This window comes from Oreochromis aureus, linkage group 14, assembly GCF_013358895.1.
Source record: "Oreochromis aureus strain Israel breed Guangdong linkage group 14, ZZ_aureus, whole genome shotgun sequence".
In the NCBI taxonomy this organism is placed as follows: domain Eukaryota; kingdom Metazoa; phylum Chordata; class Actinopteri; order Cichliformes; family Cichlidae; genus Oreochromis; species Oreochromis aureus.
Genome location: NC_052955.1, coordinates 7,945,730 through 7,971,695, shown reverse-complemented (window position 1 = coordinate 7,971,695; position 25,966 = coordinate 7,945,730). Strand labels below are relative to the sequence as shown.

General features: G+C 40.1%; 1 protein-coding gene across 1 annotated transcript in view; it reads left to right on the top strand.

Annotated features, from left to right (window-relative positions):
- Positions 1 to 24,262, top strand: part of zmp:0000001236 (mastermind-like protein 2) — a 34,124-nt gene extending 9,862 nt beyond the window's left edge. Inside the window, exons 2-5 of the mRNA XM_031751233.2 lie at positions 16,660 to 17,829; positions 22,391 to 22,555; positions 22,655 to 22,763; positions 22,857 to 24,262. Of these exons, the coding sequence (XP_031607093.1) occupies positions 16,660 to 17,829; positions 22,391 to 22,555; positions 22,655 to 22,763; positions 22,857 to 23,686 (2,274 nt within the window). The 3' untranslated portion in view covers positions 23,687 to 24,262. The remainder of the gene's footprint in view (positions 1 to 16,659; positions 17,830 to 22,390; positions 22,556 to 22,654; positions 22,764 to 22,856) is intronic.
- Positions 24,263 to 25,966: the final 1,704 nt, after the last annotated feature.

Sequence of the window (25,966 nt, the reverse complement as noted above, 5' to 3'; positions counted from 1 at the left end):
GACCATGTTTATGTGCTTCTGTATCTTCAGAGGGGCCTTGTAGAGGTATCCGTTCATGCCTGATGTGATTTCTTCTGCTGAGAGAGCTCTTTGAGGTTTGTCAAGTTTTTCCTGCTTGACTTAATTGAAGGGAGGGTAGGATTGTGTGAGTGGGGGGGGAAAAAAGAGAGGGGGTTGGGGGTAATGCCTCAGAGTGTCTTTCCACCAATACTTTGCTACCCAGTGCTGAAACTGGAACCCTGTGGGAACAAGCTTGTTCAGGTGTATTTCATGTGCAGTGCACTGAAAGTGAATTGAGGGGAGGAATTGCATTCAAAGCAAAACACAAGCAGTAGTTTGTTACCTTGTTTACAAAAGAACAAGGCTTAAAAATAAAAGAGTATTCTTTAACCTAGTAATATTAGCATTTGTTTTTGGAAGTTACATTATGAGCAAACTTTAACAAGCGTGATGCTTTTGTTGTCGACACTTCTGTGTTTGGATAAACAGGAGCTTATCTACAACTGTTCTCACACTTATCTGACAATCAGCCACCTGATATGTCAGAGTTTCCTGGACTTGTTCTAGCTTCTGTTGTAAACAGATCTGATTATCTCAGCTGCTATGAGTGAACTGGGTGTGGAAGTCCATTTATGTTATCAGCTTAACACAATATGTTCTTCTTCACCTTGCTGAAACTCTTTAGTCTAGCCTTAAAATACTTGATAGGTTTAAAACGAAGTCTGTTTATTGGATGAAATCATTTGAAGCTGAACTAAAAGAACAAAACTCACTCGTTTGCTAAGCAACAGTTGCTTTCGGAGCAAAACAGCTATATTTTCAGCAAGAGTCTATTCTCCCCAGGGTCATTACCCTCTTGTGGAACTGAGTAAGTGGGCTCCTGATGTCACTGGCAAACCCCTTACACAGAATGCTGGGTTAAACTGGGAGGGGGAAGGGCCATGCTAGATCAGAGTTCAGGCATGTTTACATTACAGCTCAGGATATTTCTCAGAGCCCGGCCAAGCTGCTGAAGTTCCCAGGCTCCAGAGTTGCAGAGTGCTGAAAAGAGGCACAAGCGTTCACTTATTCTTCTATCCCTCACTCTCCTGTGCTCTGGGGTCTAAGTCATAGTTCAACTCCATTTGCATTGTGCTAATGTTCTGTTCTTTGCTATGGCTGTCCTTTGGGGAATATTATACATGTGAAATACACGAGAAGTGAAAGTCAGCAACTTAAATGATGTTGTTAGCATTGTGTTAGATATTAATATCAAGAATTAAAAGCAAATTTGGCACATGCAAAAAACAGCACATTACATTTTTATCTCCTTATTTTAATCAAAAATGTGAATTTTCTTTTCTCAGTAGTTTTCATAAAAATATTTAACAAATTTAACAAAGGAAAGCTACATTTTCTTTTTTAGTTAAACCAGTTACTTAGCTTATGCACTTAACTTTTATTTAATATCACACTCTTTTAGATCATAGTTATGTAGCAAAACATACATATGGTTTAAATTTTAGCATTGAAATAAAGAATAGTTGGCTTGTTAAGACATTCCAGTGTGGTATTGCAGGATTTTATTTGAGAATTTTTATGTTTGGCATTATTACTTCGCCCTGTGTTATGGAGCTACCAGCTAGATAAAACAGTATAATTACTGTGGGAACTTTAAAACATGACCATTAAGGTTAAAGTTCCCTGGATATTATTCATCGTTGAGAACACTTTGTTTGGATGTGGTTTGGGAACGTAAAACTGTTAAAAGAAAGTCTAACGGCATTTAAAGACCAAAACCTTGGAGTTCAAACTAGTTCCTATAAGTTTAGCCAGTCATTTCAAAGACAAACATATAAGACTAAACTTTCTGTTGTTAACACCCATCACATGTTTGACTTTCCCACAATGTCTCAGACTGCTAGACCAGCTTGACTAGCACATCAGATAAAGGTTTAGAGGAGGAACATAGATGGCCTTGTTTCTTGCCTCTGCTCCACCAATAAAGCTGAGAAGTGGCAGCTGGAATGTTTGCCTTATTGCTCTGCTGTGGTGAGGTGTCACGGTGCTGAGCTATGCTTTGGCGCCTGCATGCTCTCCACCTTGCCTAGAGGCGCACAGACATGGCTGTTGCATCTAAAGCATACACGAGATGTGAAACCAGGGGAGGATCTCTGATTTCTCTCTGCCCTGCCCTGTCAAAGCCATCACGGTATTGTTTTAACATACCTTAAACACTTCTTAACACTTTGCTTCATCGGTAGGTCTATTGCAAAAAATTAGTCCAGAGGCAGATGATTCTAAAAATGGATTAAATGTATAATATGTTTTCCAAAGAGACTCTTATATCTGCTGTTTGCAGAACTAGTGAGTGAAATCTGTTTTCTTTCCACTAAAGGACTACTGGAAGGATTATGAACAGAGACATGGAATCTCACACTAAAATGGACACTCAGGCCATAAAAGAGCCTTACTTTGATGATGGATTGGAGGACATCTGCTTTAAACTTCAATTCTTGTGTAGGACTTTGCTTAATGTCAGCCAAATTGCTTAAGTCATGTAGAATAACTGTGGCCATTGCCTTGATTTCCACAAAATATATAATATGACAGCAGTTTGGTGTATTTACTGCTTAAAGAAATATGAAAAGGAATTAAAAAAAAGGGAAGTTCAGGAAGGGGATTCCTGCTGTCTAAGCAAGTATTTTCATTCTCTTCTCCATAAGGGTACTTTGTACGGTCCAGTGCTGCTGCATTTGCCTGTAAAGCTTTGATCCAGGTGCCAGGAGGACAACCTCCTCCTAAACATCAGCAAAACTAAGGAGCTGATCGTGGACTTCAGTACAAAGCAGGCGAGGAATTACAAGCCCCTGATCATCAGTGGTGCACCAGTGGAGAGAGTGGACAGTTTCCGATACCTGGGTGTCCACATCACTCAGGACCTATCATGGTCATGTGACATCAACACCCTGGCCAAGAAAGCCCGTCAGCATCTCTTCTTCCTCAGAAGACTCAAACTTCCATCTGCCGCTGAGGCTGCTTAAGAACGTCTACTCCTGCACCACTGAGAGCATCCTGACGGGAAACATCTGCACCTGGTTTGGGAACAGCACCAAGCAGGACAGACGAGATCTGCAAAGAGTGATGCGCTCGGCCGAACGCATCATTCGATCAGAGCTTCCTGACCTGCTGTCCATCTACACCAAACGGTGCAAGACCAAAGCCAGGAAGATTATGATGGACCTCTCCCATCCCAACAATGGACTCTTCTCACTGTTGAGGTCTGGTAAGCGCTTCCGCTCGCTTAAAACCAAAACAGAGAGAATGAGGAAGAGCTTCTTCCCCCAGGCTATTCGGGCCCTGAACCAGGTGTAGGACTTGACTGGACTCTCACACACTGTTTATCTGCACACTTCTCATAATTTCTTTCTTAAATTGTTTATATGCACATTCTATTTTTATCTTTATAATTTACATTTAACTCTTAGTTTGGTCTCTATTTCTTAGGTTAAATTCTTAATTTATTGTTTACCTCTGTTAGCCTTTTTTTTATTTAACTGTAAATTTTTTACTCCATCCATCCATCCATTGGTCCTTTTCAGGGTTTCTTGGAGCCTATTATAGGGCGAATTACACCCTGGACATTTATCTGTCACAGGGCCAACACACAGGGACAGACAACCATTCGCACTCACATTCACTCGCACATTTTTTTGATTATCCAATTAACCTGTCCCCAAATGTCTTTGGACTATAAATTTCTAAACATGCAAACTCCACACAGAAAGACCCCGGCCTGATGGTGGATTGAACTCAGGACCTTCTTGCTGTGCAAACTTTTATTTAACTGCGGATTAAAAAAATTTTTTACTTTTTTTTTTTTTTTTTTTTACTAAAAATTTTCTATTTAACTGCGGATTAAAAAAAAATTTGTACTGCAAATTTCTAAATTTTAAATTTTTAAAGTTTGTAAATCTATTTAATTTCTGTAGTGTAGTTTAATGGTCGGGCATTGTACAGCAATAAGCATTTCACTACATGTCGTAGTGTGTATGATTATGTGTGTGACAAATAAAATTTGAATTTGAATCCTATCGTTCTCACTCTAAAAATTACAAAGTGTATTTAATCTGGTAAAGCCAGGTGGTGAATGTTGCTTCCAGAAGATGAGATTGCAATCAGGAAAAGTGTATCCTGTAAGTCCATATAATTAGCTTTGAAACTAATTTGTAGAGTAGATCCAAATAAAGCAAAACATGTTTATGAGGCACACGTGCCATTTTAAAAAGTTCTTAAATATTTCTGACTGCATTTGGCACCAGGAGGTTAGGTCAAGTGCTGCCTAAGAATGATCATTAATCAATCAATTATTAAACTTTTGGATCAGTTTTACATGCAAAGTATTATTGTTTCCACTTAAGCGCATACCAAACCAAATTCTAATAAGATGAAAGAATGTGATCCAAATACAGTTAAAAAATCAAAACATGAAATAGTTCACTTAGTAGAATATAACTAGAATGAGCTCGCTCTCATTTTCTGTCTTTTGTGCGGAGGGCAGGATGATTGTTCTTGTAAATGAACATGGCAAGTGATCATTTAGCAAGTAAAGGCTCATTCTCCTGCCCTCCTGCTTGCAGAGAAAAACCGTGATGCTGCATTCTTTTCATAGCTGATAGTGAGAAAGTGGGGTTATTATGTGTGCGCGCATGCACGATAACAAGGAGGAGAAAGAGAGAGTGAAGAGAACATTCCTTTCTCACTCCCACTCTCTACCACCACACCCCCATCGCTACTCGCTGCCACCCCACCCCCAGTTTCCTTCCTGTGCTTTTTTTAGAGTCTATTGGATGTTTTTCCCACATCCGGCAACAAAGCCGGCCTTTTTTATGCCATAATCTAACAGCATGGTGTTCTGTGGTTCAGTTATACACAGGCATGGTCAAATGTAATAAATTCATTGACTTTAAATAAACCACTGTTTCCTAACTTTAACTCCAGACTGCTTAGGTAGCCTTGCAAGGTTGACTTTGACTCTTAGAGAACAGAAGAGTTTGCCGACTACTGCAGAATGTATTCTGTAATCACTATCATGTGACTTGTACAGTGCTACAGTACAGATTTATGGTATTAAAAGGAAGGGGATTATGAAATAAATGAATTACTGTATTTGTCAGATTGTGGGCCAGTATAGATATTGGAATCTGGGTGTATGCTGTTCAGTATAGAAAACAACCCCATAATTTTCCTTTTTCAATGGAATCCTAAGATATATGTATATCGACTGATATATTGACCTGAATTTGTTTTGCCTTAAAATCGGTTTTGGCATCAGCCACAAAATAAAAAACAAGGCAGCAAATAGAAAGTAAATGAACAATTGCACATAGTTTTTCAGGTTATTTCACTGGTAGTTCATTTAAGTGTCTTGGAGTCCTTACCACAATTCCTCTCTAGGTTTAGTTTGTCTCAGGATCTTCAATCTTTTCACGTAATCCCAGACCTCTGATGTCATTTTGGGATTAGGGGTCCATGGGGTCTTCTGCTGGACGTCTTGTTCATTGTGTGGCTGATGTTCTCGTACATAATGGCCGTGCTGTTGAGCTACTTTCTCTCCTCCTGATAGATGTAACTTCAGATGTATCTCTACTCAAGCTGCAGCGCTACATCTGAAGGATGATAAAATGACACCAATGCAATACTTTATCCGTATTACAGTAAATGTTGCTCGCAATACAGTCTTTGTTTACCACAGATTTTTAATGTCAAAAAAGCAGCCCTCATGGTGCACTGCTGACTTGCAGAATATACACCGATACATTGATATACTATTATATACACTGATCTATTACTGCATTTGCTAATGCTCTTGTTAGTAGTACATTATCTCGGAACTACTTTTCAAAGCTCTGATTAAAATACTGACACACATGTCTGTTTGCGTTTATCCCATTGTCATTCCCATTGAATTAATTCCCCTGCCAAGAAGGAATTTCCCAAACAATTGTGCTGCCTTGGCTTAGTTTGTACCAACAGGCTCATCTGTTTTGCCTGAAGTAGTCAAAGTGAAGAGGAAAAAAACAGCTGTCTAGTCAGTGAAGGGACGCCTTGCCAGTTGAGCTGTGAAATCCACAAGTAAGCAGGATAATCTCTTTCACCCAGACCAAATATTATATCCTGTGATGGAAATTTGAATCATTCAATGCACACAACCTTGACCTATCAAGGTGTAATTTCATGTGACAGCAGCATAAGGTACGGTGAGATATCCTAAATCTCATCACACTGGTGCTCGGTAGGTATTGCCTTTTGTTTGATTGTCACTTTCCACCTGCAGTATATAAAGGTATATAGGCAGCATTGTCACATATTTACATAACTGTGTGAGGAGGAACAATGCAAAAAATGTTTCTAGTGTCAACTTTATGGTAGCAGGGCATTATTATGATTTACTAGTTTATCTTCCACGTAATAGCTTCTGTTATGATATTGCCTATGAGCTGGCATAGGGAGCAGATTCTGTTCAGCTCTTTTTATCAAATGCCACATGGCTCCCTTGCTGGAGGTGTTTTCTTTTTTTATTGTTCAGTCTATTTAGTTATATTGCTTGAACATTTAAAGCAATTTGCCCTTGATGAACTCCACTTCAGTAGCAGTTAAACTGTAGGTTTTACGAGAATCTAATTTGCAACACTCATCAGAATAAGAACAAGCTGTCCTAAGGATGATCATATGATCTTTTGGAGTAGAATCTCACTCTACGATCTGACTCGCAATTCTCCCCACTGATTTAGTCAAACACATGTGATCACATGATTACCTGTGCATGTGGTTGCCTTGTTACCAAAGCCCACTTCAACTTGAGGCTAGAGGCTCAGTATTCAAATTTCTGCTGCTTTTGGGAATTTTGTCTGCACCACCAAACTGTCTCCTGCTTACAAAATAATTTGGCAGATCGCTGCTACAGCAGTCCTCAGTGCTTTTCATTATTTAATCTCATGTCTGGCAGAAAGACTCAGGTGTCACTATCATGGGCTCATGTCTGTTATCACATAATAGAGATCTTGACGCCCTCATAAGCTTGGTGTGGCAGCACAGGGACCAGTTCTCCACTTGCTGCGGGAACTGGTTGGATTGATTCTCCAACTCCCAGTCACAGACAGTGACGGATGTAGCTTCAGCGTGTGGAAAATGAAAACGAGTGAAGCCAGTGGGCAAATGTTTTACACCTGCATTCTTTCTAATGGCCAGAAAGGAAGGACACCTCACGTCACAAGTTTTTATGTTTTAATGAATACAGCACAATGTTCATTTTGTAAATTATTGTCCCAGTTCAATAAGTGATAAAGAATGGTTTGTTGTGAGGTGAGACTACCTTGTGACTGATCAGTCTATACTGTGGGAACACAATGTTCCTTACCTTGTCAGTCGCATCCAGTTTCAAAACAAAAAGATGGCAATAACCAAAATCCTCATGTTGAGGTTTAACTAACAAAGGGTCATACCACAGTGTCCTTGTCCATCTTTTATGTACTCTATATGCAACAAGTCACCCATCAAGCAGAACAAATACTGCTGCAGTTACCTGCAGTTTAAGACAGTGAAAATCAACTGTGTCGTTGAGATAAAAATCGTAGGGTGCAGCTTGTGTGTTTTTAGGATCTGAAAGTGTTTCTGGTATTACTTATTTGGACAAAAAGCAACCACTAATAATGTAAATCATTGAGTTGTAAGGTGAGGACATACAGTGTTGCAAGGTTAGAATTAGGCTTGACAAGTGGTATTTATAGTTGGGCTAAGAGAAAGTCTCCAGGCTCCTGTGTTTGTGTAAACATGTACTGTATACAGTTGTAGTCGGATTTAGACATTTTACTTCTAAGAACTGTTTTGACAATAGATTGATAGGATGCCGAGTGGTGGGTTTTTTTTAGCTTCCCACAATTGTCACAATCAGCATAAATCTGCCTAATCAGCCTAAAATCACAACAGTTGCCTTTTGAATGAACCTCTGCTATCACATCATGGGAAAGTACTTTTTTCCCACTTGGACAGATTACCTTAGACTGTCTCTCACCAGCGCTGACATGTAACAAGACCTAAAGCACTGGTATACAAGGCCTACTAGACCAGTCCTGTGACTGCACACATTCAAGAGCAGCTTGCATGCAGAAACTTGCGCAGAGATCTAGGCTTTGCTGCAATCTTGAACTCTCCCTTCCACAGTGACAGCCACCACACAAGACAGTGATAGTACCTGCAGGGCTCTATAGGAAGGCAGTTTAGGCAACCTTTCAAAGAAATGTTTTATTTTGCACACTGTTAGTCTAAATTGCAAGTTGGGACAGCAACAGAGGACAATTTCCTGTTTACCTTTGGAAAAAAAAAAAAGTCCTGAAATGCTCAAACGGAGATCTGAGGCTGTCTTTCTTTTAAACATTCACTTCTACCTCATTCGCTTTAAAGGCAGTCATTAGAATTTGTTTTAGGGCACTTAACTAATTTCATTCCAGTATTATCTCTCCTTTTAGTTTTCTTTCATCTCTAAACTGCACAAAAAGTCTAGCTTTAGCTGCTAAGTGTTTCTCGCCAGTGGTAGTTCCTTAATTTGTCTGATATTTTGGTGTTAGAAAGGTATATCAGAGCTTGTTTCTTGAAAACCACTGTCTATGGGCAACGCAAGAACACTGAATCTCTGCAGGGTTAAGAGTGAATATCTGGATTAAGATCTGAAAGTTTCAGCAAACAAAAGAAAAGTGCATTTTAGCTTATTTTCAGCCTCGACTTCATTCCTTCATTGCCGTCCACTGTTTCCTGTGTTTGCAGTGCATTGCAGTAGTTATCTCACAGACTAAAATTGTTTTTCTCAGTAGTGTAGATATTTATCAAATTCTAATGTCTTTTTTTTTTTGTCTGTGCGGTTGAGTTGATCATAGAGCTCATAACAACATTTGCAGATTTGCATTTGAGTTGTTTACAGCTGATTTCAGATAAGTTATGTATTTATTTATTGTGGAAAAGTCCTTCCAAATAATTTGTTTTTTATGCTTTTATTTGGTTTTTACACATAAAAAAGCCCCTCCCCCTCTTTTTATGGCCACAGTTATGATGAATCAAGTAAAGCAGTTTGGAATTGGACAGCTTTTTTATTTTTTGAAGGTATAAGCCTAATATGTCTCATATTGGTATTAAGTAATGTTTTGTTTTTGTTCTTCTGGGAAATGTCAGATGTCTGATGATAGATTTATGCAACGGTCACATATTTTCTGCACCATGATCCCCTAATGCCCCCCCGCCCACCTCCAGCCCTCCCAAAAACACACACATTTTCCTTGGTTGGAGTCAGTGAGCTCTGCAGTGTTTTCTGTGTCCGTCTCCACCAGCGCAGGGCTACACAGACCTTATTTGGAATGTCAGAACAGAACTGATAGGAGTGGGAGTGAAACAAAGCTTCCCACTCATTTATTTTTTCCTCTTACTTTTAGTCCCTTTTCGAAGCGAATCAGCAGAGGATTGTTTCGTAGCATGAGTGCAGATTAGTGTGACTGCTCGCCTATCCAAATGCATGTGTGTGTAATTTAAGCGAAAGCTGAGAGAGATGGCAAAACTCAACAAGTATACCCTTTTCAACTAGTGGATTTTTCAAAGCTTTCTCCATTGAAGCGGTTTAAAACACTAAATGTGTTTTCTCCTCTCTAAAAGCATGAGGCTTATCAAGGCCTGGCTGAGTGAAGCAGCATTAGTACAGCATTAACCACTCAGCCCAGGTTTCCCACGGGATATAAAATGGATCCTTGTTTCACTAGGAAATCGCCATACCAATGCTGCCGAAGAGCACTTTGCTGTAGCCACACCAGATATTGACAAATGTTATTTCCTGATTGGGAATTGCAATCAGTGCACTTGAAAGGGAGCATCGAGGAATTCATAATCATAATAGATGAATGATATTGCATAAGCAGGGCATAAAATATGGTGCAATTAAAGATTATCTCATCAAAACTTACTGCAGGTCCTGAATAATATACACAGTTAGCACATTAGCCAGTGAAGCTACATAATGGGTTTTCTTTGTAGTGGCCAGAGATATGACTGGAATGGCACAGGAGTGTGTTGCTCAACTCAGTAGTGGCAGTGTTGGCTCTCACTGTGCTGCAGCTGCATGCTAAAGAGCAGCCAGATGTTTTAGATGGTGAAATGAGCCTAGTGTGCAGGAAGCGGTTCTGCATGCCATAGGAATCATCTTTGAAAACAGGAAGGGAACTTGTTCCCTGCTTATGTGCCTTTTCCTGTGGCATGACCGGAGGCAGGCTTTGTGTTTGGCGTTTGCTGGGGAAAAGGTACTTGAAATTGTTTGGTAATGGCCTTTTACGGGTACAAGTGTTACAGCACAAACTAGAAGAGCCTTTAACTTGTTCAGGGACAGATTTTTTTTCAGAAAAACTAAAAACATCTTATTATCTACCGTGTCATGTGTCCAAATTTCCACCTCCGCAGTAGTTACATTCTTGTGTACTGTTACAGCTAAACCAAAACAATGCATGGAAGCTGTTTTAGCCAGTTATATATAGTATACACTACAGTCCTGCTTAAAGATCTATGTTTTTGTGCTTCACAGTCCTGGTTTATCTCTTCTGTGGTGACAGGCTGTGCATCAAAATGAGCTACTCTCTGCAAATATTGCTATCCTTAAATTGAGTGTTTACATGAACAATGTGTGACATGACCCTATTAAAACAATGTGATAGTATGATCATTTAAAGATGACAAATTCACAGATGTTAACTATTCACATAATGTCACGGGTGTCAATAGGCGTTCTAAACCAAAAAAGAAAACCTCTCAAAACCCATTGTACACAACTCTCACAGAACCAACGATGGAGAGTCACAGATGGCAACTACATAACAAGCTAAAGAGTCCAGTGTAGATCAAAAACACAAGTAGAGGAACATGAATGGTAGGGCAGCAACTAGAGATTATTTTGGTAGTCGACTAATCTGCCAATTTGCAGAAAAGTAACAAGGTTACATTTAGCTTCTGCTGAGCCCAGGTGGGGTGAATTGTATAAAACTTATCGCATGTTTAAACCTTGGCTGTTAAGATTTCTTTTATGTTCTGATTTAAAGTATGTCGACCCACCCACACCCTCAAGCTGTTTCTCAGAGTGAAAGTTGTTTCTCACTTTCTGCCCTTAAGCAGAAACAGTGCAGTACGCCTATTGAAAGAAGATAAAGGTAAGGTAAATTGCACACTTACAGCACTTGGTATTGTACCAATGAGACTTTAAGCTGAAGGACCTTAGCAATTAGCCAAGTTGATAGGAAAGCTCAGTGTCTGCTGACCAGCTCTGGGTTTGTTAAATGGATGGATCCTGTGCTGCACAGAAGGAGGTTTAATGGTGTTTTAAATTTGCTGTGAACAAACTTTAAGATCAGAACAGTTGAATCTAGAATTTCTTGCTTTGCACAAATTTATCACACAGATACCTTTTACTAGAAAATAGAGTCGGATGCGATGCATAGGATTGTTCCTGAAACTGGGGAGCCCTCAGTCCTCCTCAGTAAGTGTCTCTGTGGTTAAGAATGACATATAGATGAGAGGCGACAGCAGTGTCAGGAGCTCTGAGAGCCACATGGCCATGGGTGATGTGATGTGACGGCTTGTCACTGCGATGTCGGTGACCTGTGATACGTCTGCAGTGGCACGGCCTAGCTGGTGCTGCGGTAATGCCTTAGTCGCAGCGCTTAGACTCTGTCATTGTATCTGACAGAATATACATATTGAATATAGGCTATCGAAACTACTGCCCTGGGGAAGAATAATTTGTATTTTTAGATCAATACAAATGGTAGATTTACTAAAAGACCTTTTATGTATTGTCCACTCATACAGAGTTTTGCATTTCATTACATAGGGTGCCTGGTAATAGAAAAGAGAGCTGCGTTGCTTGTCTTATATGAGTTCTTATGATGTCCTTGCATGTTTTTGGAGAATGTTCTCCCGTCCTTTAACCTTGGTGATATCGCATTAAATATTTCTGGATTGTGAACATGCCAAAGCAAGGACTAGCTATAATCTTCCCCTGTAATCTTCAGATTTGGACAGTGGAGAGCTCTTCTTTGGAAGGTAAATGTCTAACAGGATTTTTAGTGTTCAAGCTGCTTTTGATTAAAATAGCAAGTTTCTCTATGGAATGCTGGAACTGAGATACAGTAACTGTTTAAAAAAAAAAAGTCTGCCCTCAGTAAACATAATGGATGATTTCTCTTCAAAGGAGCTCTTATCATCTCTTCCCATTTCCCAGAGGCTGCCACAAAGCTGCCTCTTTTATTCCTCCTGCTGCTGCCGCTGCTCATCCTTCTCTCCTGCCTGCTCTCTGGAGGGCATCCTCAATCTAATACAACTGTGTCAGGAAGTATGGGGATGCAAAGTGCTGATGAGCCAAAAGTAGCCCACCTCTGCAGTGTGCTGCTTCGTCCCAACACACACCAGCCTGATTAGGGAAGCACACCATGAACCTGTGCTCACATTCCTGTGTAACCTTACGGCATAAGAATTAAATTCAATGTAACTATCCAACAAAAGCAGCATACTTGAATTATAATAAAAAGACTTATTATTGCCTCTACTAAAGTTAAATTCCTTTTATTCTTACTTCTATGCAAATCCTATTGTTCAATGAAATGTTTGTATGTGTGTGAAAGCCAAAGATGGCTCTTTAAATTCAAATTGAAGTGCAAACTTGTGGGTAGTGATTGAGTATGTTTTCTAGTGGTTGTTATGATATCACCGTTATCCTGGAGATTTTTTTTTTCTGTTATGTGGCATAGTATCAAATACACTCTGCTTACCTCGCTACTCACTGAAATGTGCTGAGTAAAACAAACAAGGATCCCCCCACCTCTTCGATGACCACACACACACACACACACACACACACACAGTCTGAATTGCCTATAATACTGCCTTGTGAATATACATACCAAGTCTGAGCCTTAAAATAATGAAAATGTTCCAGTTATCATGGATGTTTTTTGGCTACAGTATCATAGCTTGCAGCTTCATTCAGCTAGTTCAAATTTTATAATTCGACGGAACTTTCCACATTTGGGCCTGCAGATGAATTTTGTGTGACAGCTGATCATTGGCACTGGTCTGAAGGTTCTTATTTCTTATCTGGCAATAAATGAGCTGAAATCCCCTCTTGCAACAGTATGCAACCTGCTGAACTGCATAAATATTATGTCTCCCTAGGAACACAATAGTTGTATTTATTCCTTTATTTTGGGACTGTTTTTTCCATGTCAAATGCCGAGAGGGAGGTCTCTAGCTCTCTTAGGAGCAGATTGCAACATGTTTCAAGGCTCTGGTGAATAGATTAAAGGCTGGCAAGCTCGATCTCTCATTGAGCCACACTCTCTTACTCACACATGCGCAGACACAAAACCTGCAAACACTCTAAAACCTATACCCTTAAAGCATGTATGGCTCAGAGGGCTGTGCCACTGGACTGACAGATGGTACCATGAGGCTTGGTGTTGCGCCGTTGTGATGGCTCACCCGGAGCCCCATCCACACTGCTCAGCATCACTGCAGTGCTCAGCTTGACACACAAGCCAACAGCCTTCCAGCTCACATGAACAGATAGGCTCTGTTGACATGGCCAAGGTCAGGTTCCTCGCTGACACAGTCAAAGATCATCAACAAACGTGAACCGAAATATGTTCAAAACCGAACTTATCATTCTTAATTTCCTCAGGAAAATAATTTTTTGGAAAATTGTTTCCAAGCTTGGATCAGCAGCTCTGCACTGTGTCGTATTGGGTTCCTTTTCTGTTTACTATAGCTGCGAGAACTTTTAATTTGATTTTCCAGCTTGTACTAGTCCATTTAAAAAAAAAAAAAAATCCTGGTGTACACACTGTACTAAACTATAACCTTGGGACTGACAGTGGCTGAACGTTTTGTCAACACAGAAAATCAATGGCGCAGTTGTGCATGGCTCTCTTAGATGATCAGTATATAATATATAGGTTTAAGCCGCTCATGCAGAAGGAATCTCTTTCAAAGTGATTCAGAGCATCTGAGCTCATTAAATGTTAATCAAAAAATCTATTTTGAGATCACTAGGAGATCAGTCATGAGGATTTCAGGTCAGCTGTGAGGCCACTGCATCCTAGTACTGAGAGTTGAGTGATCAGGATGGTCCTTTTTTGCTGTGAAGTGTTTGCACTTGACGTTGGGGTTTGTCCCAATTGAAGCCGTGAGAAAATCTCAACTGCAAAGTCTTGAGACACTTCATCCTTGAATTTTGAACTGAACACTACTCCTGGCTATTTTTTTTTTTTTTTAATGGCACAGAAACAGAAATGAGGCAACCTTCTCTCACAGTGGCTTTTTGCAACACATGCACTGTCCTTTCCATTATTCATGATGTGTTTTCACTGACAGTGCCTTGAACCATGAGGAGTACTCCTGTCTGTCTTTTCCAGAAAGAGCCCTGTGGAATGAGAGAACATGTACCTGAGGTGCACACACTAAAAAAAGCCTGTTCTCATCTGGTTTTGGAGAAAATCACATGTCGTAGATTGTGTGGCTCTCATTGAAGATGGAAAAAGTTCATATGGCTGATTAACTCATGGAGCATTTCCAGTGTAAAATTATATGCAACTCCAGAGTTCCCTGTATTAAGCAGGAATCAAGCAGCCAGACTGTCATTAAGATAAGAGCTTTTTTTCCTCTCTAGACTCTAAGAAACTGTCTACTGAGGTTACTTTATCTAGCAAAGCATGTTTAAATTATTGCCTCTCTTTTTGTTTGGTATTGGGTTGCATTTTATTTTGTTTCATTACTTTTTAAATTATTATTTGTTTTTATTTTAGATGCAAACCAATAAAACGTACATTACATCACTTACCAGCCTACTTTGTTTGCTTATTTGTCCCTGTTGAGAACATTTTTTACTCTTTTTTTTTTTTTTTTTTTTACTATTGAAAGAATCTTTAGTGCAGATTTCAAGATTCCAACCTACTGCACTGGGTTATGCCTCCAAATGAGTTTTGATGTGGCAAATGTTGCACATGCAAGCCCTGTTGGGGCTGTTGGATGAGCTTAGATTAAGAAGAAAACAGATGATTTTTCTAAGCACCTTGAAAGTGCAAACTCTTAACGTACATTATTTTGCACAATAGGAGGCAAACATCCAAGAGAATGAAAACTGACTGTAGCATTTTTATTTATTTTTTTTGAGTGGATTCATATTCATCATAAACTGGAGCAAAAGTAAGGGTTGGCTGCTTGCATGTTGAATTTTTCTCCTGGATATCTTTGTTTTGCAGTTGTGGTTTAACAAATATGGTTCACATTAGTGAGATAAAGTTAAATGCAAAGTCAGTGCGATTAAACAAAACAATGTCCCTCTGCTTTTAAGTGCATCAGCATTATTGTCGTCATCCAGTTACTGTGTCGAAGCACGCATGGACATGTATTAGCATTTACAGGCTTGGTGAGTCAGAGATATTTGTACCTTGATTATCATGAACTATTGTTAAGAGCATTAGTAGAAATAATATGACATGAACAGAGTAGAAATGTAGTGAACTGCAGGATTCGCTCCAAAGCCTCAAGCTATGAATCATCTTAATGCCAGCTAGTGGAAATGAGTCAAATTTGTTCCACAGTGAAATATGCAACACACTGATACTCCTCCTATGATCAGGCTGGTGTACAATTAAAACCATTTTGTTTCCATGCAGGAGTCGCATTAAAACATGGTCAGATAATCAGCCATTTGTATGAATACATGTACACAACAGATCGCTCCTTAATAGACAGCCTTTCTCACTGTTGTTAAAGACTCATATTGGAGATTGTATTGTTTTGTAGACATGATGATATCTTCTCCTAAAAATATGACTCATTTTTGGAATAGTAAAATGCACAGTTAGGGTGTTAAGAGTGTTGATGTGTGCTTAGTTAGTTCCACCTCTGTTCTTATTACCTTAAATGAAGACATGGGTAGAGGACAAAAGGAAATCAGATATCTGCACCAGCATGTTAAGCAGAATCTCAGCCACAAAGGAGAAACTCTGTATATCTAACGAAGCACAATGGATGAAAATATAATGTATGCAAATGAGGGAAACAGACAAAGAGCTTATTCTTCTCTCTGCAGTCTGTCGACTATATCAGATTCCTAACTATCTTCTCATCCCATTCAATGCACTCAGGCTACATTATATCAAAACATTTTTCCAGTTCCTTCTTGCTGCATTGGAAGAGTTTAAATAAAACTGTGTATTCAAATTTGGCACAATCTGGATGTGCATGGTCTTACCCTAATTTGTGATTGATGCCAGAATGAACCGTTTGAAAAATCACTGCTTTTTTTAACTTTAAGATTAACATTTGTTAATTAATATGTGTGAAATTAGTCTTGAAAACATGGTGCCACTTCATGTCTGTCTAGTGTATTCATTTTCAGAACTGCTTTAAATTCTCTCACATGACAAATTTTCCATCAAGTACAATCATTTAACTCTGGGTTTATCTGAACTGCATACCTGCTGGGGTTATTTTTGAGGGGATGGGGTTGCTTACCTGGTGATAAAAAGGGTAAATGTTAAAAGCCTTTGATATTTTTTTTTTCTGGGTTTAACTTCTATATGTTGTTTTTTGCAGATTCATGGATCTTTGCGAAGGAAGATTGAGGGGCATGCCCCAGGACAAATACCAAAGCAAAATGGCCTCTCCTGTGGTTTCCCTGGATCAGACTTTAAGCGGGTCCGTGTGGACCACAACTTAACCCAGTCCCATTCTCTGCAGGGCTCCTCAACCATGGGCATGCAGAGGAAGAATTACATGATGCCTCATGCACTGGGGTCAGACATATTCAACATGACCCTGAAAGAAATGAAGAAAGAGCCCTGTGAGATCCAGTCTTGTGACCAGTCAAATGCAGAGATGATGTTTGACTTCAAAGATGAAGGTCAGATTGATCCAGAACTCCAGGATCTCTTTGATGAACTGACAAAGACGGTGCCTACACTGAATGACCTGGAGTTTGAAAAGATGCTAAAGCAGGATGATACATTTGGCTTGGATCTAGGACGGCCAAGCTCGGCGGGAGCAGCTGCCAGTCTCTGCTCTCCACTGGAGAAGCCGATAAAGACAGAGCACTCACCAGATTTTGGGCAGGCTCATTGTGGCTCACCACAGCTTCGACCGGCTTCTGCAGGGCCCACTTTCACATTGACCAGCACGTCTTCAACCACCACATCGCAAAAAGCTAACACTCAGGCAGGACACCCAAGGATGCCCTGCTGGCCTGAAATATCTCACGCAGAGCAGCTAAAGCAGATGGCAGCAAACCAGCAGCAACCGAATTCTCTTCTCCATCACCACCACCAAACCCCACCTGTGGCCCTGACCAGCTGGGCTCCTTCCATGAGCACCCACTCCTCCACCAGCACCTTCCCTCAAGACAATGTCTCTAGCCCACTCCCACTCAACCAGCAGAGGATTGGCTCTCACAATAAAGGGATCAACAACTGTCTCTTCAAATCAACCAGCCACAATGGCTCCAATCATTTGGACATGAAGGTTCTCAGCACCAAGCCTACACTGCATTTCAGCCCCAAAGTACCCCATTCTGCCAGCCAGCCCATGTCTATCATGACAAACCCAGTGAACAAGACAGAGCAGCAGCAACAGTCACCTTCACCGGGCCCACATCAGCCACACTCAGGTCTCCATTTCCAGAACCAACAAATCCCCACATCAGGAGCCCTTTGTCTGCAAACCAAGACTGCTCATGGAGGGCTGCCTTTCAGACCGTCACAGCAGCGGCAGGTAAGGTCTCTGTCCAAAATTCCTTTACACACGATTGCCCTTATGTGAAAACACAATTTTAACTTTTTAGCTCTACAGCAGGACGGCTTCCACTATTAAGAGATTTGATGTAACATGTGCCCATAGCGGCATATCAAGCATAGCTAGTGCCATGAAATACTGAGACCAGTCTGGCTACTTATATGTAGTATCAGAAGGTCAAATATTTTCTGTTTGATCCACAGAATGTTTCATTTTTCTATTTTACTGCACTTTATAAACAAAGTCAATAACAGCACAGACTGCCTTTTTTTCTACCGAAAGTCTAGTAACATAATCCAAAGCACAATCAAACGTACTCATTTAGTTGTCCTGCTGGCATCTTCAGTTTGCTTGCAGCAGCCAACCTGCTGCCTAAAACAGCTACAATGCAGCTCTGTTTATTCTGCGACTTTATTGTTCTTGCTAATGTCTGTGTGTGTGCGTTTGACGATGACACAGATTGCCAGAGCATGGTAGATTATCATGCAGGACTTCTAATTTCTCTGCTTGTCATGGTGGCTCCCTGTTAGGGCACAGATATGCACAGCGGGATTTGCTAATTGGAGGTTGTTAGCTACAAGGGACAAGTGGTGGAAAATGACAGTAATCTGCTTAGCCTAGTGCCGGAGGTTGAATCACTGATTTGTTATGATTGGAGAGATTTAGACCCTCCCCTCTTTCATTTTTTGCACCAACAATATCTGTAGCTGCCTTTGTGTGAAATGATAATGCGAGCCCCGCAACAGAGCTCTCATAACCTCTACAGATCAAGGGAAGTGCTTGGGTGACTGGGAGAGGGTGGGAAGAAGGCGAGAGGGAGGGAGTTATGCAGACATGGAAGTAAACGAGGTAGGATCATGACAATTACATCAACACATCAAAACGGGACCAGTTTTACCACTGCTAGAGCTATTTACACTTTAAACAGTGGCTGTTCATGGTTGCCTTGAAACTACTTGACAAATATTCCTGATATCAGAAGCCTTACATAAATGTTTGAGGCAGAAATACACGGGCTTTAAGATTGGTAGATGATTTAAATAGGCAAAGAAAAAGCATTTCCTGGGCTCAGATTGACCCCATTTCACAACATTTCAAATCTTTTTTTATAAACACAATGCATCATTTCAAGCAAATGTACTGGCTGTCGTAATAGTGACAGTAGTATTAGTGTTGCATTAGAGATAATAAGCATTTTTAATAAAATATGTACGATGTGGTATGTAATTTAAAAAGGATCGCAGTGAGAGAAAAGGGGAAGACACTTAACAGAGCTGGATATCAAATAATGAAAAGGACTTGTGAATTTGTTGAATTATTAAACATTATTTCAGAGCTCCTTAAAGTAAAATCTCTTTCACCTACAGTTTTATAAAGTTTGTGAAGGGTTAAGGGTTTGGTGAGACAGCTTTCCCAAAGAGATTATTTTTTAATGTGACCAAATAACAAGCACGTTTCCATGAATATGATAGGGTTGGAATTGCAGATAATAAAAAAGACCTTTATAATTTATGGACACTATTTATAATTTCAAGCCGAGCTAAAAAGTGCTGATAATGGTGTTTTGTAAATTTTAGCCAGCATGGACAGGGTTAAAAGTCCAGCTAATGAGAGAGGGACAGCTTATAGAGAGGAGAAAAAGAGTGGAGTCTCTTCCCACAGTGAACTGAATTAGTAATGCCAGAGAAATAAAGGTCCTGAAAGAGTGCCCTGATCCCCTGTGTAACACAAGTAACTAGCAGTGGGCTTCCTTCCACTGCCTGAAGCTGGAGACCGTTATTAAAGCATGCACGTCCAAACATGTTTGAAGCTTCTTACTAATAATCAGTTTCTGAATCAAACCTGACGAAATTCAAATCCACCACTGCATAAACCTCTGAGGTTGCACAATATTCACTTCACCCACTTAAAGTACTCATATGAGTACATTCTGGAGCAGCATACACTAGAGGACACTAATGCATTATGAAACCTGAGTTACTGTGGTTGGTGGCAATGCTGTCTCAAGGACAAAATTTTGTGTTGCTAGTTTCACCAGTGTAGCTGTGTTGTGTGTTTTTTCTAAAGAAAAAATACTTTGGGGTGTAATATGAGTGCTAATAAAGAATGAGGCAATCCTGCAGGTCTTTATTATTTTTAATTTCTGAAATATTGCAGCAGTGGAAAAAGTACTGCTTCAATAAAAAGAAAAAAGATCTGTGTGGAGTTTTTGGTTTCAGTAAGACCTTTCAGGGAAACAAAGAAAAAATCTAGCACAAACTATGTTAGTGAAAGTTAAGCTTTTTAGTTCCTTAATGACTCAAGTCAAATAGTTACTGAATATATTTCCATATTAGATATCTTTATAGCAATATAATGACCTATGTTTACATTTTTTATTATTTCAAATTCAGTTGTGTACACATGCGTTACAAATATTTGTCAGACAGTCTTATCCAAAGCGACATCTGTATTTTCTCTGCATTAGATCAAATGAAGACATTTGACAGCGATTTCATCATCCCATAGTGTTTAGTTTCGGCTAAAACCAATTGCTATTTTAATACTACACACAAACTTTCTGGAGAATACTGTCCTTACTGAAATGCATGAACCCAGTAGCCACAGTAGCTGAATGCTCACAGTGCATGCCACATAATCTGGCTGCAGACCTGAGCTGGATGTCATAACCCGTCTCCCACATTTCCTTTCTGTTTTATCACTACACCAACTCTCTAGTAACGGCAAACATGGAGTAGAACTCAAAACTAAGGCAACATCTAAAAATAAAGGTTTACTCAAAGTAAATAAGGACAAGTTTTGTTGTTGATCTTGTGGCACCAGATCCTTCAGTTAGGATAAGAGCGGGGCCATAGGGGTTGAGCCTACCAGGTCACTCCAGCAGTGCTGTGAAGGGAGTACTTGTTTCCTGGGAAAGGGAGCTGCGGCCAAGTCCAGATGCCGAGGCGCTCCCCAGGGACAGCATCCTGAGACCAGACTGGAGGAAGTGCAGTGTGAGAGCCGGCGAGGCTGGGCCTGGATCACTGTCAGCTGCCTGCGCTGCCGCAGGATGGGAGACTAAATCACTCCGCTCCTTCTCTCAAGCCCGAGCCACATGTGGTATTCATTTACAAAAAACTTGTGAAGAATGGAAGGGGGGGAAACATGGAAAACAGCTTTATGACACATCAGGATGACAGAGGATTACTCAGTTGTACACGCTAAAACACCCCTCGTTGGGTCTTTTCTTACAACAAAGATGGATCAAGCTCTCTTCAATTTACCTCTGTGGGGAACAAGTCTTTGAAGGTCACGTTTTCTTATAGACTCAGTAAATGGATAAAGTAAATCAAAACCAGTGACTCTGCTTTCTACTGTAAGAGGAGAAACCACTGTTTTGATGTTTCAGTCCCTGTGTAACCTCATTGCCATGCTTGGTTTGCTGTGTGGGTTGAACTCGGGCAGAGAAGGCGAATATTAGCTTACGTGAAGTGGCTTGTGACTCCTGATGAGTTTCGGCTTCCCTTATTCTCTAATCCTGTCTCGTTAGTTCTCCAAATTTCAGTCCATTCATTATCATTCACTAAGACTAGGAGGTGCACACACACACACACATATTCTTCCTTTTTTTTCTTCAGAAAATCACAAAGCTACTACCCTGTAGATATTCATTCTCTGCAAAGACTCTGTCCTTAAGTAGTAGCTTCTGGTAAATGCACTGTTGGATTTCTAATCCATTTTACCCTGGGAAACATTTTAAGTCAACATAATGACTGACACTGTATACACAGTATGTGTTGACTTGGATTTGGTGCACATTAACCTCCTTCATGACAAATGTTCGCACTTGCTGCAAGCTTGTGTGTTGTGAGGGTGTCCACATGAAAGGCTAGTTTTATTTGGAGCGCTTGGATGGTCGCCACAGCTGTCTAAAAAAGCTAAAGAAAATATGAAATGCAAGGACTGTAACATCTTAAGCACCATGGTATTCACATGGTGAAAGATTATCTGCAACAACAAAAAAGCATACACTGAGGACAAAACTTTAAACAAAAAGCTAGTTTGGATCTCTCAATTCCTGCACAACATTTTAATCAGTGATAGTGTCAGGAGCCAAATGGGTTTCTAGAGGATGGAATGCCTCTTGCCAAAAACAACACAGTGATCAGTAAGGGAGAGCTTATTAAATGGAGGTAGTCATGGTGCTGGCGCTTAACTTCCCATCGGCACACATTTCCTGCTGTCTCAGGGATTCTTTCCACTCTCTTTAGACACAATTATCAGGGGAGAGGCAGGCCTTGAGGACGACTTGAACCCCCCCGCACCACCCCCAACAAAAAAAAGAAGAACAGAAAAAAAAGCCCCCTCCATTTTTCCCTTTTTCATCTGCAGAGGGAGTAGCCTTGACCACATTCTGGAGGTTGAATAGCATCTTTGACACAGATATATGATGTCTTGTAGAGTTTTGCCCCCTAGTGGCATGCCTGTGTTGTTGCAATGTTTTGATTTTGTGCTTTCACTGAGAGTAATGTAAAACCATCCTATTGTCTCTTTTTCAAAGGGTGTTCCTGCTGGTCCAAGGCTGCCCACTAATGGAAGCTTAGGAGTCATGTCAGCCCAGTCACAGCCACGACCCCCGGCCCCAAACAACCAGCAGAAAGGGCCTCCAAAAACACAGGCCATGCAAAGACAGCTCAACCAACCGCAGCACACCATCTGCAATTCAGTAAGCTGCGTTTACATCATACCGTTTTCACTGATTAATTAAGACTGTTTTGATCAATCATATGTATATAATATTTAGAACACTGTTTTTACTTTCAAGGATAAAGACAACACACATGATCAGTTTAGTCGTCACCTGACAAGACCACCGCCAGATTACAAGCAGTCAAGAAGTATAGCTGGAGTTCAGCAGGGAAACATCTTCCCAGGTACTTTAAATTTCTAGTGATTAAGGAATGCTTTATATGCTAACAAACAATCTTGATTAAAAAAAACACTTTTTTTCTTTGATGTTTCCTCAGGTCAAAACTCCTCCCAGTGTCCTAACAGTGGCCCTGAGAAGACCCTGCAGTCTTGTCACCTTGCAGTTGGTTCTGCTTCAAAGATGAGTGCTTCACCATCAGAACGCAGATTTGCTATTGGGACAGACTGTCACCCCAGTTCTTGTGTTAGCCAATGCCAGCAGCAAAACAGTCACAGTCAAATTCGACTGAATCCGAGTAAACCCAGGTTCCAGGGCCCAAACACACAAGGAAAGTCTTTTGGGATAAACAGTGTGGCAGGTGTACAGCACCAGAGATCGACACCTCACTTGCGTCCCTCTGTGCCAGGACAGGGTGTCGGAGGCTTGGTGACAAATGTCAACATGGGCTGGGGTTCAGCCAACAAGCAAGTGACACCTGGACTCTGTATTAGGCAGCTACACCCACTACAGTCCCAGGGTGTGCAGGACTTGCCGAACCATCCATTCCAACAGAGACACATTGCCCCTCCCAACCAGGTAGCACCAGACATCAGCATGCACACTCTAAACCCTCCACTAAGAGACATAGGTCAGAGAGTAAGTCAGGCAATGATGGGTTCTCCCTCAGCCGTGGGAAACCTTAACCAGGCCTCACCTGAACCGAGGATACCAGCAGGGAACTTTACAGAGCCCAGTCCCAGCTCTAGCAGCTACCATAATAACAGAACCAACCGTCTGACCTTTGACTTCCTCCCAGAGGGGGACAACACAGTTCCGGGAATCAATGCAGACTCAGACTTCATAGATTCCCTGCTCAAATCGGGTTCTGGAAATGATGACTGGATGAAAGATATAAATTTGGATGAGATTCTCGGTAGCCACTCGTGAATTTGGGTCACAAATGACTAAAAATGGACCCACAGCTTAGAGCTCGTAGAGGTATGTAAGGTGAAAAGGATTACGTTTGTAAGTAATGTTAAAACGGACTTTTATAGACTCATTATTATTACCCAGATATACTGAATTGCTTTGTATTGTATTTACTGTGAAAATCAATTGTGTTCCAAGTACTCTGCGTATTTCTTCCTGGTGTATTGGCCAAGAAATTGCTTTTCTATGCAGTCACTGTTTTTGTGGTCTGTGCTCTGTGCTGTCTTATAGAGTAAAATACAAAATTCACACTGTGAAAAGAAAATATTGCCGTTATTTTCCTTTTCATCCTGGTTTGTGTTTCAAAGTCTAGCATCACGTGGTATTAGCTTTTCCAGTGTTTTGCTGCCAGACACAAGCGAGCTTGCAAAAGCATTTTTTCTCCTTTACTTCCTTCTTGTTCAAACCTTTTCATCTGTGGTAGTTACAGTTTAAATTATGTAACCATTATTTTTTTCATGTTATATTTAATAATTATTGGAATAGTAATTAGACATTATATTACATGTAATTAATAAAATTTATTTGACTCAAGTTGTGCATTTGTTGACTTTATTTAATAATGAATAGTTTGGTTTACTACATCTCATACTTCCAACTCAGCGCATGTAGATACTCTTAAAGGATGCTTTGATGTTACATTGTTAAACACACCAGGTAAGGCAATTTCCCACTTTACAGGGTTAATGTGTTGAAATGGCACACTTTAACCCAAATGGCAACCTTCTCATAAAAATAAACAAGTAGTGTTCAGTGCTTAAACTTAACCAAATAGTTTTTAAGGCACTAAAGAAGCTTCTTGATTGTTTGTTTGTAACTGCCCAAATCTGTCCATGCAGCTTTTGGTACCTAAAGCTAACCAGCAAGTAAAAGCAAAAGTGAAAGATGGATGGAAACAAGTCAGCAGAGCGACTGAATACCAAAGAACCAAATTAAACACACAAACAAAACCTAAACTGTTTTCTCCAGGCTGACAAAAATGGGATTATGCATATTCATTTTATCCCCAAAAGACAGACAAGATATTCTGGAAGTCATTTTTGAGCATATAAATCAAACGAGGACAGCCTTCTTTCATCTTAAGTATTGTCAAAATTAGGAACATCTTATCTAAGAGTGAGAGAAAGAAAAATACTGCATGTATACACATAGTCCTTCTACTCTGGACTATTGTTTATTAGGGTGTCTCAGTACTACACTGAGAGAAGTGAGGCGAAAGTGTGCGATACTGAAAAGAAAGCGAGTGATGATTCCTGTATGATTTTTTTTTTTCCCCAATACAAACATCAGCTTTTAAAACAAAATGTTCAGCACTGGCTGAACTGAAACAACCATTATTCTAGATAATTACACCTGCAGACGAGTGTTGCTGAGGGACTGTAATATTGTTATGTAATGATGATTTGCACAAAATGTCATTGAACTCAACCAGTGTAATTTCTGCTGTGTAATGTATTTTAGCCAATAACGCTCATGATTACAAAATAAAACATGAGAAGCCTGGAAATTTCTTTACAGTATGTCTTCTCTGAAATAAAGGCACAAACAATTATAATAATTAAAAAATATAACAAAATGAACAACTTACAGAGAGTAAGTCTCACCCCAACCGGTCGCGGCAGATGTCTGAGCCTGGTTCTGCCAGAGATTTCTTCCTGTTAAAAGAGAGTTTTTCCTTCCCACTGCCCCCAAGGGGGTCATATGATTGTTGGGCTTTTCTCTGCATCAGAGTTTATGCAGATGTTTTGCATTGGAGGTAATTAGTGTAAGGTTCATGCATTGATCTAAACTCTTTGGCCTGATGTAAGACCCAAATTGGATGTTATTATGATAAGATGATGCACTGGCATGTAACGGTCCTGTTCAGTATCTGGCACCGCCTCTCGGTCAGGTGAGCCACGTATACTTTACCGATTGCTTTGAAAGACGTGAACATCAACAGTGAAAAATTATCATAATATAAAGAACACAAACAATTCCTCCTTGGGAATTTGAATTGTTTTGGGTCCACTCTATTCTTTGTTTTTGATTTTTGTTGTTGTTGTTTATTGTCATTGTCTTGCTATTTTCAGAGTTATCTTTCCAGAGTTTCAGTAGCTAAACTATTAATTTGGTGAAAAAAAATTCATATATCGACATTTATAAATACAATGAAATATAGAAAACTGATGTGTGTAGTATACAGGTTACCGCGCGGTTCAACAACACATCAGCATAAGAGCATTTATTTAAGTAATA